At 38.7% G+C, this 15,529-nt stretch overlaps 2 protein-coding genes across 3 annotated transcripts in view; one reads left to right on the forward strand and one right to left on the reverse strand.

Annotated features, from left to right (window-relative positions):
• Positions 1 to 8,284, reverse strand: part of LOC150089474 (uncharacterized) — a 106,855-nt gene extending 98,571 nt beyond the window's left edge. For both annotated transcript variants that reach the window (XM_090389510.1, XM_090389508.1), the window contains exon 1: positions 8,192 to 8,284. In XM_090389510.1, the coding sequence (XP_090245636.1) occupies positions 8,192 to 8,216 (25 nt within the window). In that variant the 5' untranslated portion in view covers positions 8,217 to 8,284. The remainder of the gene's footprint in view (positions 1 to 8,191) is intronic.
• Positions 8,285 to 8,512: 228 nt separating this feature from the next.
• LOC150089475 (uncharacterized) overlaps positions 8,513 to 15,529 on the forward strand; it is an 86,326-nt gene continuing 79,309 nt past the window's right edge. The window contains exon 1 of the mRNA XM_090389512.1: positions 8,513 to 9,278. Coding sequence (XP_090245638.1) covers positions 9,170 to 9,278 — 109 coding nt within the window. The 5' untranslated portion in view covers positions 8,513 to 9,169. The remainder of the gene's footprint in view (positions 9,279 to 15,529) is intronic.

The raw sequence follows: 15,529 nt of genomic DNA on the forward strand, positions 1-15,529 counted from the left end.
GATGCGTCATTAAGTCAGCGGATTCTCAAATCTATGCATCAGCATCTCCTGTGGAATCTAGCTGCTGCTTTCTATCCAAAATTCGTCTGATGCTAACTGACCTTCACTGGAATGTGGTTGGTAACATCAGCGACGTTAATAATTGTAGTTTTTCTGGAATTACAATCGTATTTGTGTACAGAAGTAGCACTTACTGTTGATTATAACACTGACCTTCGGCAAGTGTTTCACGAATGTCGCTATCCATTTTTAATGGCAGGGCGTATGAATCTTATCGTTAATTAGAATAATTGACACTGCAGTGAGCTCAAAAAGGGTTTTAGTAGATTTGTACCTCCCATTCTGTTAGAATAAAAGTACACTACGCTACCAGAGTGTTAGAAAATGCATTTAATACTGAGATGATCTTCTTTGAGCCGCTATGGCAGCACCATCCCGTCATTGGCATTGATTTTGGGGGATGGGTATTCCTTTGGTCCTAACTCATTCCTGAAAGAGTATGCTCTTCGGGATTTTGATATTCGACAACAGCAGTGGAAGTCGTGCATTGATGTATCTTTACAAATGATTCCATGACTCTCCAGTTGGATTCACATCGGGAGAATATAGGTACAACCGAAGTACAGGTACGATGCCACCTGTACTTCGGTTGCCCTTCGAAGTTAACCCTGCAGAATTTTTGTCCCTTGTGCAGCAGCTATGTTGTCCTGCAACGTTTCATTACTGTTTGGGAATAACGCAATAACACGGTCCGCAACAATACTGTGGTACATTCGAGGGTTTCAGAGGTCCATAAGAGGACCAGCATTGAGCCACCTTTGCTAGTCATTGATTTTGGGCCCTTGACCCACACTGAGCACTTCGTGACAGTATAATGTTCGTCACTTATTTGGAAAAGTCTAGGTTCGAATTCCATCGGAGATTGGAGAAATTCTTAAAGGCCTTATTCACTTGGGATTGTAATTAGCGAATGTCAAGTGGAGGGGGTACTCTTTTTCTCAGTGAGATGTATCGGGATTTTCATCCTGCAGAACGTAAAGTTCAACGTTGAACACACAGATGCCATTTGACAACAAAATATACAAATTATAAGCCTAATGCAAAATTCACTATTAGAAAAGGCAGTAAGCCCTTTTTTAATAGCGGAATCTGTATTTTTGTCTTTATCCAAGTTGTAGTTCAATCCTGTTAGTAGTTTTGACCACTGTCATATGCTATAAAAATATGTTATTCCCGAAAGTTGAATATAAATTAGGTTTCATAAGTGGGAATATTTACAGCAGAATTTAACTTATTTTTGGGCGTCTGAAAAGTAAAATGAAATTGTTGCAGAATAAAATTAAGAGCGCAATAGATGGCGTCATTTATTCACGTTGCAGAGGAGAACCAGTGTAGGTTTTTAGAATGACTACGGTCATAGTTCTCCGATTCGCAGAGAATTCTCTCTGGGATTTCTTGCTCTCTCTCTCTCATCTGAGAAAAATGCTGATCGCAGTCAACATCACGTGGTTAGTGGTGACTACCAACAGTAATTTGAGGTTTATATTCGGAGAACTGCATGAGACAACAGATAGGATGTGAAGAGTATGGATCATTGATCGATTGGCTGCTGATAGCTACAACAGCAAACTCGAAAAGTGGTGAAAGTTTAAATATAGAAGGGAAAACGTTGCTTTTTTGCAGTGAAAAGGACAGTGCACTGTGGCCAAAACGAAAGTGATATCTGTGCTGAAAGAACCGCCCAGTGCAGAGCCACCCCCAGTTTCATCATCAACTGCTGCTAAACAAACTGAATTTTTTTCTTCCCTTTCCTTTCGTGGCAGTTAAAGGAATGTACAAATGTATTTTCACGAATTAAAAAGGAGAAAGTAAAAAGTAAATTATTACTTCCTTACTTACTCACTTCCTTTTCTTCATTGGTTTTCTTGAAAGCATACACAACAAATTAATTCTAAGTAAAAGTCTGCAAATCATCAATTACTGTCACAGCCAGCAAGTTCAGATACACTATTAATAAAAACCGTTTATTTAGCAACACGACGAGGAGCGTTAGAACGTCTCTGGGACAATATTTGGCACCAAAGTGGATTCACTTAGACTTGCTTACGAAACTTGAATAATGAATTTTACATATAAATTAATTTCCTTCAATATTTAAAGCATTTTATTGCATCAGAATTGAAATATCGCTTTAACATCAAACCTAGTCACCATCATAAATACTTTGCTATATGAGAGATTCCTGACAGCCAGAAATCAATCGCATCTTAATCCATTTCTAGTAATCTCGTTCAGCTCGCTATCAAATCATCGAGAATTGCAATTCGCCTTCTCCCTTTCGGTCTCTTAGCCACTACGTTCCTTAAATTGCATCCCTTTAACAAAATTCCTAACGATATCTATCATTTCATCCTCCTCCATGCCCACACCTGCAAAGAAATTGTTCCAGCAACCTCGTTAGTGTCTGTCTCAGCCCCATAAAGTAGCCCACTCCGTACAAGACATTTAACTGACTTTTACCTTAATTTGATATTCCTTTTCGCTGTAAATATCTGCTTCCTCTTCTCGAACGCTATCTGATCCACTGCAATTCTTGTCCTAGTTTCCTGACTACTCCAATCACCAACTGGAACTGTAGTTAGCTGATTACAAGCGGAAGAAGTATGGTTTTCAGACCACACAACAAGCAAATCGATCTGAGAATGCACACCTGTACAGCCAACATATATAATAATAATAATTAATTAATTAATTAAATTCCCGACCAACCAAACGTACTTATTTTCTGGCCTAACCTCACTTGAAAAACCTACTTATTCTGAAAATAAATGTTTAGTGAGAATTTAATGAAACATAAAACTAGCTTTAACATATCGCGCTTCATAGAAAAAGAAATGTATAGAGGGATAATTTATTGATCTTGTAAACGCTGAACGTAATTTTAAATATAATCAAGAATAAACATTGTTTAATATGGCAAACATGAAAAATTGTTTAGGAATCGTTTTATGAAGTTATAGGACATGATGAGCATGACTCCCAATGGTGACTTGGTTAACGATGAGACCACTGATTTTAACTCTTTGCTTACCTGAGTGGATTGACCAATCAGAACACTTTCGACATTGCGCAAAGTATATTTGGATGGAAAAGTTCGATGAGCGGTATTAAATGATCGCTGTTCGTGCAGGAATAAAAATAAGCTAATACGGACGCTGCTCTGGCATCTCTTGATCAGACGTTTAATAAAAGTTAATTAGAATGGACCTCATTAGTAAGTTCCCATTTTGATAAATTCTGGCGAAAGTGTTTTCTAGCACTTCAAAATTGCATTTCAAACACAGCGCGAATTTTTAAATTATAAACCCCGTTGCGCGCCATTAAGCAGGCAGAGTCAAATTAGAAAAGATTTGTCACCGATTTGAACGAGAAATAAATTTTCAAACAGGTTTTAATTTTGCCATTATAATTTCCTCTAAATTTATCACGTAATTGAATTATGGAAGTAACATAACCAATTATTCTACTTTATTTACAAAATCTTTTAGTTTATAAAGAAATGAAAGCATCTGATTTAATCGACAATGATTTTTTTTAAACAATTTAATGCAGTAACTTGCACGTCGATCACGTTATCGGTCAGAAGGAAGCCATAGGTAGTTGGCGATATATCTCCATTCTGAATGCAATGTATAAGATTTTTGGAATAATCCTATTATTATTAAATCGGTTTATTTAACTTTGATCTTCTGGACGGATAGTTTATGCATAGTTATATAGATTATGTATGGTTATCTTTTCGACATCCTGACCCATATGGGAGTGGATTATGAATTAGGAAACCATATGGCTCTGCTTCTAAGAGATTCTATGTCAGTGGGTTCGCAGACAAACTCACGATACTGAGCGAAGAGTCGGTACTGATATCCCATGAGCTCAATACATTGGCCTCGAAACTCCAACTGTGAATATTTAAACACATCAAGGAGTGTGTGTGAATGGATAAGACTAAATCAAATCCATAATTGAGAATAATGTAATTCTCTTTACCGAATACTGTCTTCAGATCGTCAACTACTTCAGCGAGAACTTTGGGGAAATTAATCTCAAATAATCAAGGTAATATCCAGTAGATACTAGCACGAAGATGCCTGGAGAACCTTACGTAACCTTCTTGTAGTGGAGATTGGCAAGAAAAAAGATGAACCTTTTACTATGGACCACTAGTACAATTTCTGTTTGCCAGTTCCATAGTGATCAAATCAGTAGTTCCATCTGATACTGTTTAGACTTAGCATCACCTATCTCGACAGTAACATGACAAGGCTCATTCTGATAGCTTAGCAGCGGAACATTCTTAAACCTAATATTTCTCTATTAGGTTTAAGAATTAAGGGGGATCAGCTGTGGTCCGTGTTTGATTCTTATATAAGATATGTACTTTCTTGAAAGAGAAGATATATGCCGAAATTAATTTTAGAAATTAATGGCAGAACTGTGCAAGGAAAAAATGAATACCAATTTTTGAAACAAAATTGGAGTAGGTCTTCGTATACAAATCTGCCCAATTCTGCATTAAACATCTCATTATAGATCACACAAGGATCTCTCTTAGCGAAGTTAACTCCGTGATTTATAAATTTCAAAGATGGACGCAAAAATTGTGCCAAAATTTATTCAAACTACAGGGAACAACGTCGCCTGTGAATATGATGTGGGTTAAAATAAATTGGGTATAAATTTGACATTAAGAAATTATTCTACTTTTCATTAACTTGAAATTGGGGGATCTCCCTACCAGGAGAGATTTAAACATTTTCAGATTCGTCTTAGTACCTGCTTACTGCTTCTTTTACTATTAATATTCAATTCAGACTGTAGTCAGCCGATGCAAAGGAAGAAAGTAAAGCCCATCCTCCTTTCGTGAGAAAGAGAAACAAAAGCCATATACCCACTATTAGCGACTTTAATTGCATAATAAATGCGTTTTACTTTCTTTTTTGAATTAGACTTGTGAGGAATTCAGAGATTAAAGATATACTTGACAGTAACCATATAACAGGGGCAGTCACTTGGAAAATTTAATTTCAAAAGAATGAATGTTGTGAGTAAGTAGCGGGACGAGGGCTGAATCGTAGGCAAGAAAGGCCAATTTCAGGCAGTAACCCTTCTGGAGGGAGGTCATCCAGGGAGTGCACCGAAGCCCGGCGTGAATGTAAAGGTTGAGTGAGACGGGACCAGAATGCGTAGAACCTGGGCAGGACAGGCTTACTTCAGGCGGTCTCCAACTCGAGAGATCTCCCAAGGCTGCGCATTTCTGTGCGAGAGAGAGAGTAGGAATTACGCGTCAAAGGGATGGGGAAGAGGGATGTCCAGTATATACGAATGGCTGACGACATTCGCTTTTGAAAGGCTCATAAAAATTTTAGAAAAAAGACACTAAAAGATGTAAAGAACTAAAGGTAAAGCTCATTCCTTTCCACCTGTTCCATGTTAGTTAAAATAGTGGTAGTAGTTTAATTGAATATATGGTTGTGAGTCATCGACGTGCTATTATATATATATATCAGTTTACTGACGAGTAAAAAACACTTCTGTGAGAGTGTTTGCTACTTTGGTTTGAAAGGTTTGGGTTGAAATTTCTGTCACTGGAGAAAAATTCTAAGAACCCCCCCCCCCATCCCTCTTACTGTTATCTTAAATCCCTCTTATCTTAAAGCCCCCGAGATCTGCAAATAAGTACGAACACACTTTTCAGAAATACAATGCACCATTATTGTAGATGAAGCTATGGTAAGCAGGTAGTGAGCCTCTAACAAGATGCCTGTACTAAATCCAAATAATAACAGCTGACTCTGCAACAGGATGGCCGATATTAACTAATACAGGAACAGTTCTTAACTGTAGTTTGAATATTGCTTAACAAGATAATTTTCCTTATTCAGAACACGCGTTACTTTTAATTGTTGTGAACGATCTTTACAGGGACTTCTATTTTATTGGTCTTGAGTATACATTATACTAAATGTATCTTAGATGTTCTGACAGTACGTATTTTGCCCAGCACCTGTTATTGACACAAGCATGAAAGGAAAATAAAGGTAAGTCCATAGTTTTCTCGTATTAAATCTAGGTTTGAATATTGAGATATATATTTTATTTTTTGGATTTAATGAAGGTTAGTTTCCAGCGTTGTTTGCCCCTCACCCGAATTTCTGTATTTTCTTTTTGATATTCCTGTGAGTAGAAATTGATTCCAGCCAGTGAGGAAAAGGAGGAAGAATCGCCAGATACAGTTTGAGAAACTGCTCTACGGAGACACATTACTGGCTCAAAATAACGGAACTTGTGCAACGCTTATTTTGATGTTTACAACTCAGTGGTAATCCCCCATAATCCCCACACCAAAATAAATAACTAAATAAATAAATATATATTCGGCAACCGAAACGAAAGGTTGGTAGCCTTTTAGGCGTATTAGTCAAACTGACAATAAGTGGATACATTTTATAGATTAAAAAAAATAAATAAATTCTGTTTATACTCCTGGACGACCACACGGTCAAAGGAGTTCACAAGACAAAGAATGCAACAAACAGCACCGTATTCAGTAGTCACGGACTTGAACCTGGTCACGCAAGGCACGTGTACTTATGTATCCTCGTACCTGACCACTCTGCTATTTCTTTGTATTGGTATTTATAAAATGCGCATAAAATTGATTTATTTGTATTAACGGCCCTCACGCGTAATTCATAAGCGATGTGTATTATGGCTGTAGAAGCGTGTGTTCGCGGGCCGATTTGTATGTTTGTACGGCTTGAAAAACCCTACTCCATCCGCCTGAGACCGGCTAAAAACAGCCTCAATGACTGAGACCGTTTAACGTAAACTGATTGAAATTATGTACAACACACTAGCATTATTTTAGACAGCATAGCAACTACAGCCATTTATAGTTTTTTAAAAGCATCCAAAGGTTTAATAAACGGCCTGGTGGTGTCATAAGGCAGTCCGGAAGGATCAGAAGTTTAATTATCCGGTTGATGACTTGAACTTTACAAAAGAGTAAATGTGATAGAAACTCTGACAGTATTGAAGAACCGGTGTGATCAAAAAGTTTGAATGCTTGAATATAGTTGGCAGTTAGATCCATCCTTCTACATTAATTCTTACAACAAATGATGCCTATCCTTGCCAGATCATCTTACTTTACTAGAGTAGTCTATAATATTAAATTCGTTAAATTATCAACGATTTATTCTTCCTTTGTTGTATCTTTTAACTTTGTCTTAAAGTGTTTCGGAAAAATGGAAGGAAATAAAGGTTGTCTAAATGGGAGAACCTTTGTGCGCATTGCTGAGTAGTATTCTGGATCGTAGTAATAAACAAAGTGCCAATGGCAAGTCAAGTTGTCCTTTAACGAGCAGTCTATCATCGCAGTTAATTTGCATTGTAAATTGTAATGATTTGCATTGATTTATAACTGTCAGTTCAGGAGGGCAGAAGAGTTCCACACACTGTTATCACTGTCAGCGTTGGGGCCTTTAAATGGTATTCTTAGCCTCTTCTGAGAATGAGGCTAATAACTTTCTATTGTGTTAATTGAGGTCTTGGCAGCTACTAATGATGTTTGCCATTTCTTCAAGACCTTGGATGAAGAAAATTCGCACTCTAAATTCTAGAATCCTTTTTTCCATCGAAGGCAGTGCTCGACTGTCTCGAGAGAAACAATATCGAAAATAAAGCCTCGATGGATTTGGTCATTCTAAGTCTCAAAAATTCTTCAAGTTTTCTACTTTGAATGCCAAATGAGTATTTTTGTGCGTATTTACTTTGTGGCGAAATAAACGTCAGCCGAACCAAACCGATCGCTGGTGGTATAGCGACGACGACGCAAGTGCCAAACTTTTGTTGAGGGCTTTCATTAAGAGAATTGCCGAAGTGTGGTAATATTTCTGGTTAAAAACTAGACGCAGATCGCATAAAAGAAGCAATTCGATATTATGGGTGAAACAAGGACAGAGCCAAACACTTTGCCTGCCAACAGCTGCAACGTCACATGGTATCTGCTTGCACGTCCGTTAAACAACTAATTACTCGCTGCTTACCGGCGTGATTAAGAGCTTAATATATTTTTAAGCGCGCACAAGAATGTTCTTTCCTCTTATAATCGAACGAAATAGCTTACCTGAAAGAAGAAGCGACGACACCATTCCCACTGAGCGCCACACCCCCGCAGGAAGGACCCGAAACAAACCACCGGAGTTCGCAGAGGCAGGCTATGGTCAAACTTCATCTCTTCCTCGCGTCTACCCCTTCTCCGCTAAGTGTCGCTGCAGGCGGGCTGTCGGCAACTCAGATCGCGAGCATTATTAACAGCCGTGAGTTATTGGTGGGTCTCGCGCAGCGTTCCCTTTCATTATCATAATCATCGACACTATTACGAGGTACTTGATGTATCTGAGTCAGCCGTGCATGGCTTAGTACCTCTATTTACTGCAACAGACACGCTGCCGTGAGCCGCCGCTGCTCTTCTTCCCCTCCCTCCCCGACAGTAGCTTGCCCTTTTATGCCACACCTCGCGTGCCGGCCTGTCCCGAAGGCACGTGCGGCATCCACTCACCCTACTGCGCCGAAAGGCGTCCGTATCATTTTCAGGCGGTTTGTCGGAAGTAAGGTGTTGCGGAGAAATCCCTATGACAGCAGAGGTCATCACGCCCATTCGACCTGTCCGTCTAAGCGGAGAGGTTATTCTCTGCTGATGGACACCGTGAAGGGGAGGCGGTGGTGCGAGGGATTCGAGGGATGTTAATTTGCGCACGGACTGGAGTTATCCCGATGTTTCCAGACGGACTTTCGTTTGATCGTTGGACACCTTCGTCATCTGCACGTTTACATAACATCTGACCTGCAGCGACTACCCTACGTCATCGGATTAATCGTCCCTTTCCCGAACACCACTTCCCAACGAAGACCCTCTCAGTGAGAGAGGATGCGAACAATTGTATTGACATTTATTACCACAGCTGTATCTTTGATGTTCGCCAATCCTGTTTTTGGCCACAAAACCACTGTTCCTATGCCCTTTAGGAAAAACAGGGATGAGCGGGGTGATGGACTGTACTGAAGGACACCACGAAGCGATTGCTATTTACTTAACATAACGATGACCTCACTCACAGTGGATAGGGATAAGAAGCTCACCGAAGGGCTCGTGACTTTTGGAGAGATGGGCAGTGCATTCCGTGTTGTGACTCCTAAGAGATCTCGAGAAGGTAAGATCTCTTCATATATTTATGAGAGAGAGAGAGAGAGAGAGAGAGAGAGAGAGAGAGAGGGAGGAGAGGTTGTACATTACAATTTATACATTTCGTTTATAAGACCATGAGAAATCGAATCTGAAAATGTTTCTAAACAGGTACAAAATTGCAGGTGAATTTGCCCAAACATATTTGAACGGGAGAATGTTTTTAATATTTCACTGTATTTGGCGACTCTCCTCGGCCTTCGGTAGTTGTAGTGTAGGGGTTGATGTTTACTCCACTGAAATATGCATGCGGTGCTTCGCTGAGAGTTGGTTTCGAGAAAATAATTACGTTGCAATTAGCAGTAAGGGTGGGTGAATGGTGTAAAGGAATAAATAATACAACACCCGTCACGGCTACAAGCCCAAGTTCTAAAAGCGAATATTTGGGAAAAGAGGGGAATGAAACGAAAGCAATGGGAGGGGGAAGAGAAGGATTTTTTTAATAGTTAGCTCCTGCTCTTACCCCCATTGGTGATTATTTGCCTGTCCCGTTGGTTGCATAGTAACAAGCGTACCAAACTACGTAATCAGATGGTTTTTTTACGTATAATTATTAATTCGCGTAATCCAACAGAAAATAAAATATGATCCATCTAATGAGCACTTTGGTTGTTTAAACTATTGCGGGATAAAAACTGAGTTTCCGAGAGAGCGCGCCGCTCGAGCCCTACTAACTCGGCCACTGCGTAAAAAGGCCCATAAGTTATTTCCATCCTGATGGGAATTGAACCCAGGCCTTTCTGTAGAGCCTCATAGTTTAGGTACTAGCCTTGAGGGACACAACTAGAGGAAATCATCTTCAGTTTCAGAAATATTTAAGAAGCGCACATATTACTGGGTAAGCCTATGGCAGGGCCTTTATGTTGCATTTACTGTTTCTAAGTGACAAGTGCGAAACCGTTCTTTTGCCTATTTGAGTGGGTCTCGAAGGGTGTTCTGGGGTATGGCGCGACGTACCATAGTAAATTAAAAACGGAGCATAAAGTGTCAACGTAATTAAACTAAGTTTGTTATAGCCAGTAAGGGATTCGCTTAGTTTGGTTAGCTTACAAAAGGGGAGGCGGATTATTTGAGGAATCAGTGGTCTATTTATTCCAAAATTTTTGCCTCGTTATTTGGAGTTATGATTCATCGTAGCACATGGGTATGTTGTGTCAGGCAGCAGTGTTCCAACGCGCCTGTATGGGGAGAAGGGGAGATTATGAGCTTCTCTGTCCCAGTGTCGCGAATGAGAATATCGAGGGGAAGTTTAGTTGATAAGTGCATTCTCAGTTTTTGTTTATAGTTTCGAAATGGGATCGCATCAATAGTTTGGCAACATCCCGCAGCTCTCTCTGATGAATTTTTGTTTTTTTAATCAGTCACACGAGAGAAATTATTGATACTTATCATTCAGTCGCAAATTATTCTATTAAATCTAGGTATGCTACTACCAATGTTGGGGACATAATTGTGATATCGAAAAAGTGAAATGCTGTAATCCCCGTTACAATATTTCACTTTTCATTTATCAAGCGTAATGCAAATTCAGCTCTTAAATTTTTATTTCTGAGAATATTGCAAGTCTTTTTCAGTTCGCAAAGAGCGCTTTTAAGATTTATTCGTTTGAAACGATCGGAAATGCGTATAATAAAAGAGGCAGAAATAATAGAAGAAGAAATCTTTATAGTACAGTTAAGATGAGTTGACGCGAGATTTTTCCAAGTTATGACTAAGTTGTTTTTTTGTGGCTCTCTCTACAGTAAATCTGAGCTATGTGCTATTAGTTTACCCACACTACCACTAAGGTATCCCACTCTATACGGAATTCAATTCTAGTTGGACCACGCAATTTCTTTATTTATGAAGTATTCTTTAGCCACTATCTTTGTGTGAGAAAAGCATTTCCTGATAAAGTTTCTCCAATAGCACCTACACATGGCCTTATAGGATGCAGAGCTCTTATTCTGGCAATGAATCCACTCCGACACGTAATGCATTATTCCTCTTTCTATTGCCTCGACTTAATGACTCTGCTCACAGAAATTTCTGTCCATCCCATAGGACTGGGTTCTCAGTCCTCTCAGCAGTGGAACCACATTCTCTCTAGATCAGAACAAGCCTGGAGCCATATTGAAGGCTAAATTTGGATTTTGTAAACATAACGTTAATTGATGTAAGGTTCAGCAAAGATACTCCATTTCAAAATGAACTCATTCTCTCTTGTTCTACGAGAGGAAACAATGCGTCGTGTATATACATGCATATTGCATTCACTGTGAGCTGCATCATGTCTCTGGTGGGTGTACTGAAGTAAGTTTGACCTGAGATGATATTGCTTTCCTGTTGCCCATTCAGCTTGATTCCGGATAATGGAACTGCAGTTATATCCCTTGCTGTCAGATAATCTAGAGAACCTTCCAGCGTGCTGGAACTTGTGAAAAAGCCTTCACATGACGTTTCTATTCACGCAAAGCCATCTGGATATTTTCGTCCTGAACTGACCAGCTTCCATCTTTCTTGTCGCTACATTCTAAATCTTCATTAAGTGCGCTCTCTAGGATATGGTCGAGTGTACTGACTGAGCGCCGTTTCAATTTTCAACTTTTGTCATATTCGATGCATTCCCAAGCTTTAGTACACGATAAAATTCACGCGATTATTAGATTTTCAGGGTAATATTGAAAGTAATACATCTGGCATAAATGTAACTTAGCGCAAATAATAATAGTAAGATTTTTTCCCCCCCTCTGAGTTGGGAAAAAGAATGTTGAAAATATCTTACTCGAGCAACCTGTCTTCTTAAAAAAAGAAAAAAAAAGTGCTGTTATTAGATGGGACTGATCTAATTTAGAAATGCAATTAGCATTCTTGTTTGATCATGCGATGTCTCTTTGCTTTTTATTATGAACAGTCCTGTATATAACTTACACGCCTACGAAACTTACTCGTGTACGTGAAGAAATTGATTTGTACACCTCCGTATGAGAGAAGCATGCGATGAACAGTTTCTGCCAAATTGATGCTTAGTGATCCCCCGGGGATGATTGTTCTTCCTTCGAATTAGCCACTTCACTTACTGCATTCATTCTTGAAAAATTAAATATTCTTTCTTTATGAGGTAAAGAGGAAATCTTACCAAGTACGCATATACATACTTAATGCCTTATAAAGTTTAAAATCAACGGTAAACGCGTTTTAAATGTGGTGCGTTTTCTACACAAATTTCATTTTCCAGGGTATCTTTGGACGCCTGAAAAGTTTAACTTATTAACGCTCCAATTTCAAGGGAGTAAATGCAAATTATTCGAGCTAATAATTCAGAGTGCAAAGGAAACTGTACCGTCTGGAAAAACTGCTCTTCCACCCAGAGTTCAGTTAATAAAAATGATATATTTACTATGGTTGAGATTTGCGAAAAAAACCTCATATGTCGTATTTTGCAAATTACTAAATGAATATTCTTCAGGGGTGTTCCATCTTTTTTTACATTATTCCACAGGGTTTCAGACAAATAATGAAGATCCACTAACAAGTTTAAATAACCTTCCGAAGGACTTCAGAGTGAAATATTACTGAGATATTTTGCTATAGTTATTGTGGTTAAAGGTAAAGTGCAGCCATTATCAATCCATTGCAGGATGGAAGCCTCCTCAACGATTCGTGTGGAGGGAAATGGACCATAATCTGCCATGCTGGTCCAGTTGCCGGTTCGATCGTATTTAGCAGTCAGGGGTTTGAACTCCGGTCTACTCAAAGAGCATGTGCTACTGCACTCCCGCTCCTGACCACTCGGCTACAGAAGCCTTAACAAATAAAGGAATGTAGCAAATTTAAAATCCTGATGAGTAGGCCGCCGTAGCTGGTTGATCAGGCACTATCAGGGTTCAAGCCCGTGGCTGCTAAATATGGTGCTGTTTCTTGTATTCTCTTTATCTTGTGTGGTCGTCCCGGAGTATAAACAGAAAATCTGTTTTATTTTTTTAGGCTCGAATCCTAAAATATTCTAAACGCACCACGAAATAACTTTCCGTAAATAATCACTCCTAAGAATGAGACGTTTTAATACAGGAATATTATTACTGCTGCTGGCGCAGATGGTGTAGACTTTGCTTCTGCTGTCTGACTACGCTCTAAGGTTTCGAGACATTTATAAAGATAATTGGAGATCTAGAATTCGTTTTCGGAGTTTCTATACAGTTCGATTTTTCCTTAGGAATTTTTTTTTATAAGACTGTTGGTACTCTATTTCCTGTTTTTGGGATTTCTTTTATTCTTTTTTGGTTTCAATCGAAACCAAAAAAGAATAGAAGAAATGTATGTCTAGAAAATTCCATACACAGAGTACACGATAATCCTAAAACTAGTCAGAAATGTGTGGATATCCGTTTTTCTCGAATGTCAGCTTCCCCACATTCTAGAGAAAGTTAAGCACTCGATGCAGCAGGGTCTACAGTGATTCAGATTGACAGCTATAAGGACGATTAATCAGTTCGTCGAAAACTATTCTATATACCACTAAATTTAGGTCGTACAGGGCATTTAGCCTTTTGCATATTATAATTGTAAATTTTCTACATCTTTTAGATTAAAGAAGATACGGAACGCTACTGTATCTATTCCTTTGCCATAGAAATCTTCATTATGAGACGGCTATAAAAATTTGCTGACACAGTTGAACAAAAGCTATCAGAAATTTGGAGCATCCTAATAGAAACAAAGAACAAATATTGGGTTTCTTTGGTTTATCCCTGGGCAGTTCACACTGATATCGAAAAAAAAAAGGCTGTGCGTTGGAAAGACCGTTTGTCCGATATTGAGATGACATTACCAGAGAAACTCTAGCTCTGTCTGAGAAGTTAACTGTCAGTTTGGAAATTTCGTTCTGCTACTCATGTCATCGATGGGATTCCAACTTGGACCATTTCAAATGGATGGCAAATGACAGTCACTATTCTTCAGTTTCACTAGTGAGACGGTTTTAAACGCGTATATCACCGGTAATTTAGATCGACTGCCTGTCATCATAGAAAATTTATGATGTGGATGCAGGTGATAAAATCTTCAACTTCCAAATGATGGACCCTGAGATGGGAATACGGTAAATGATTGGACCAGACCATTCCGTTGTTTGTTTTGTGCTTACGGAATGAAGACAAGACGAAATATTTGCTTCTGAATTCAAATTGTTGCCTGTGTAGTAGTGGGTATTTCTCTTTTTGAATTATTGGTTGTAGTTGTAGAACACTTACTGCTTGAGTCTGGGTTGTATTCAGGATTGAATTGAACCAACACGAAAATCCCCGCTTTGTGTTGAAGATTTACAGATGGATCTTTATCCACTAAGTTTGTGCTAGAAAATCCGCTTGATCAATTGAATACGTCGTAAAACAATACATGTAGCCATTTTAGGAAACAGAAGCCTAGTTGACTTATGCTATCAGTGGCGATCCTTGAAAAGGTCTGGTTGAGAAATTTTTTTAATCCTCGGACAAAAAAAAAAAAAAAAACACTACACGGCTGGAAGTTGACTGAAGCAAGTTAGGAATTTATTTATTAATTGATTTCTCAAGCACAGGGATTCGAACTTCGAAATCAGGCCCTAAATTGACATTTTTGCGGCAGGATGAAAAGAAATTGAGAATTACAGTAATAATACATAGAAATTCCTAAATTATGGAGGCTCAGTGATCAAAGCGACGAGTACTTTATTATGCATATATAAGTTAAACGTATATTCAATTTTGTTTTATTTCTTACTTAAATAAAGCTGAAATGAGTAATAAGGATTAGCAGTAATGTTTGACGACGAGAATTCAGGCTGATTATAGCGAAAGGTTTTTTGCTCGAGATGAAATAAAGAATCAATAATAGAGTTTATATGGCAAAACCAAAACTGAGACCAACGGAGTTGTCGTCTAGAGCAGAGGGATGCTTTTCTGGCGATCAGGAGTAAATTATGAATACCTGATGATAGAATATCTTACCGACTTTGCACGAGGAATACAAATAAGTTCTCTATCTTTCAAAGTCTTTAAGCAATTGCTTTATTGTATATAACAAACCACGGTGTGTGCAGATAGCTGGGTATGTCAAAAACTTTACCACGCAATCGCCTGATTTATTTACGCATTTTTCTTAGTGCAATCAAATTTAAGATTGTCCGTACCACTGCAGTACGAAGTTGCGGCCAGTTGCCACTCTTCAGTGAACGTCTCCATTGGACTGGATCAGCTATCC

The sequence above is a fragment of the Mastigoproctus giganteus genome, chromosome 2 (assembly GCF_048544385.1).
Source record: "Mastigoproctus giganteus isolate SK-2022 chromosome 2, ASM4854438v1, whole genome shotgun sequence".
NCBI classification, from domain to species: Eukaryota; Metazoa; Arthropoda; class Arachnida; order Uropygi; family Thelyphonidae; genus Mastigoproctus; species Mastigoproctus giganteus.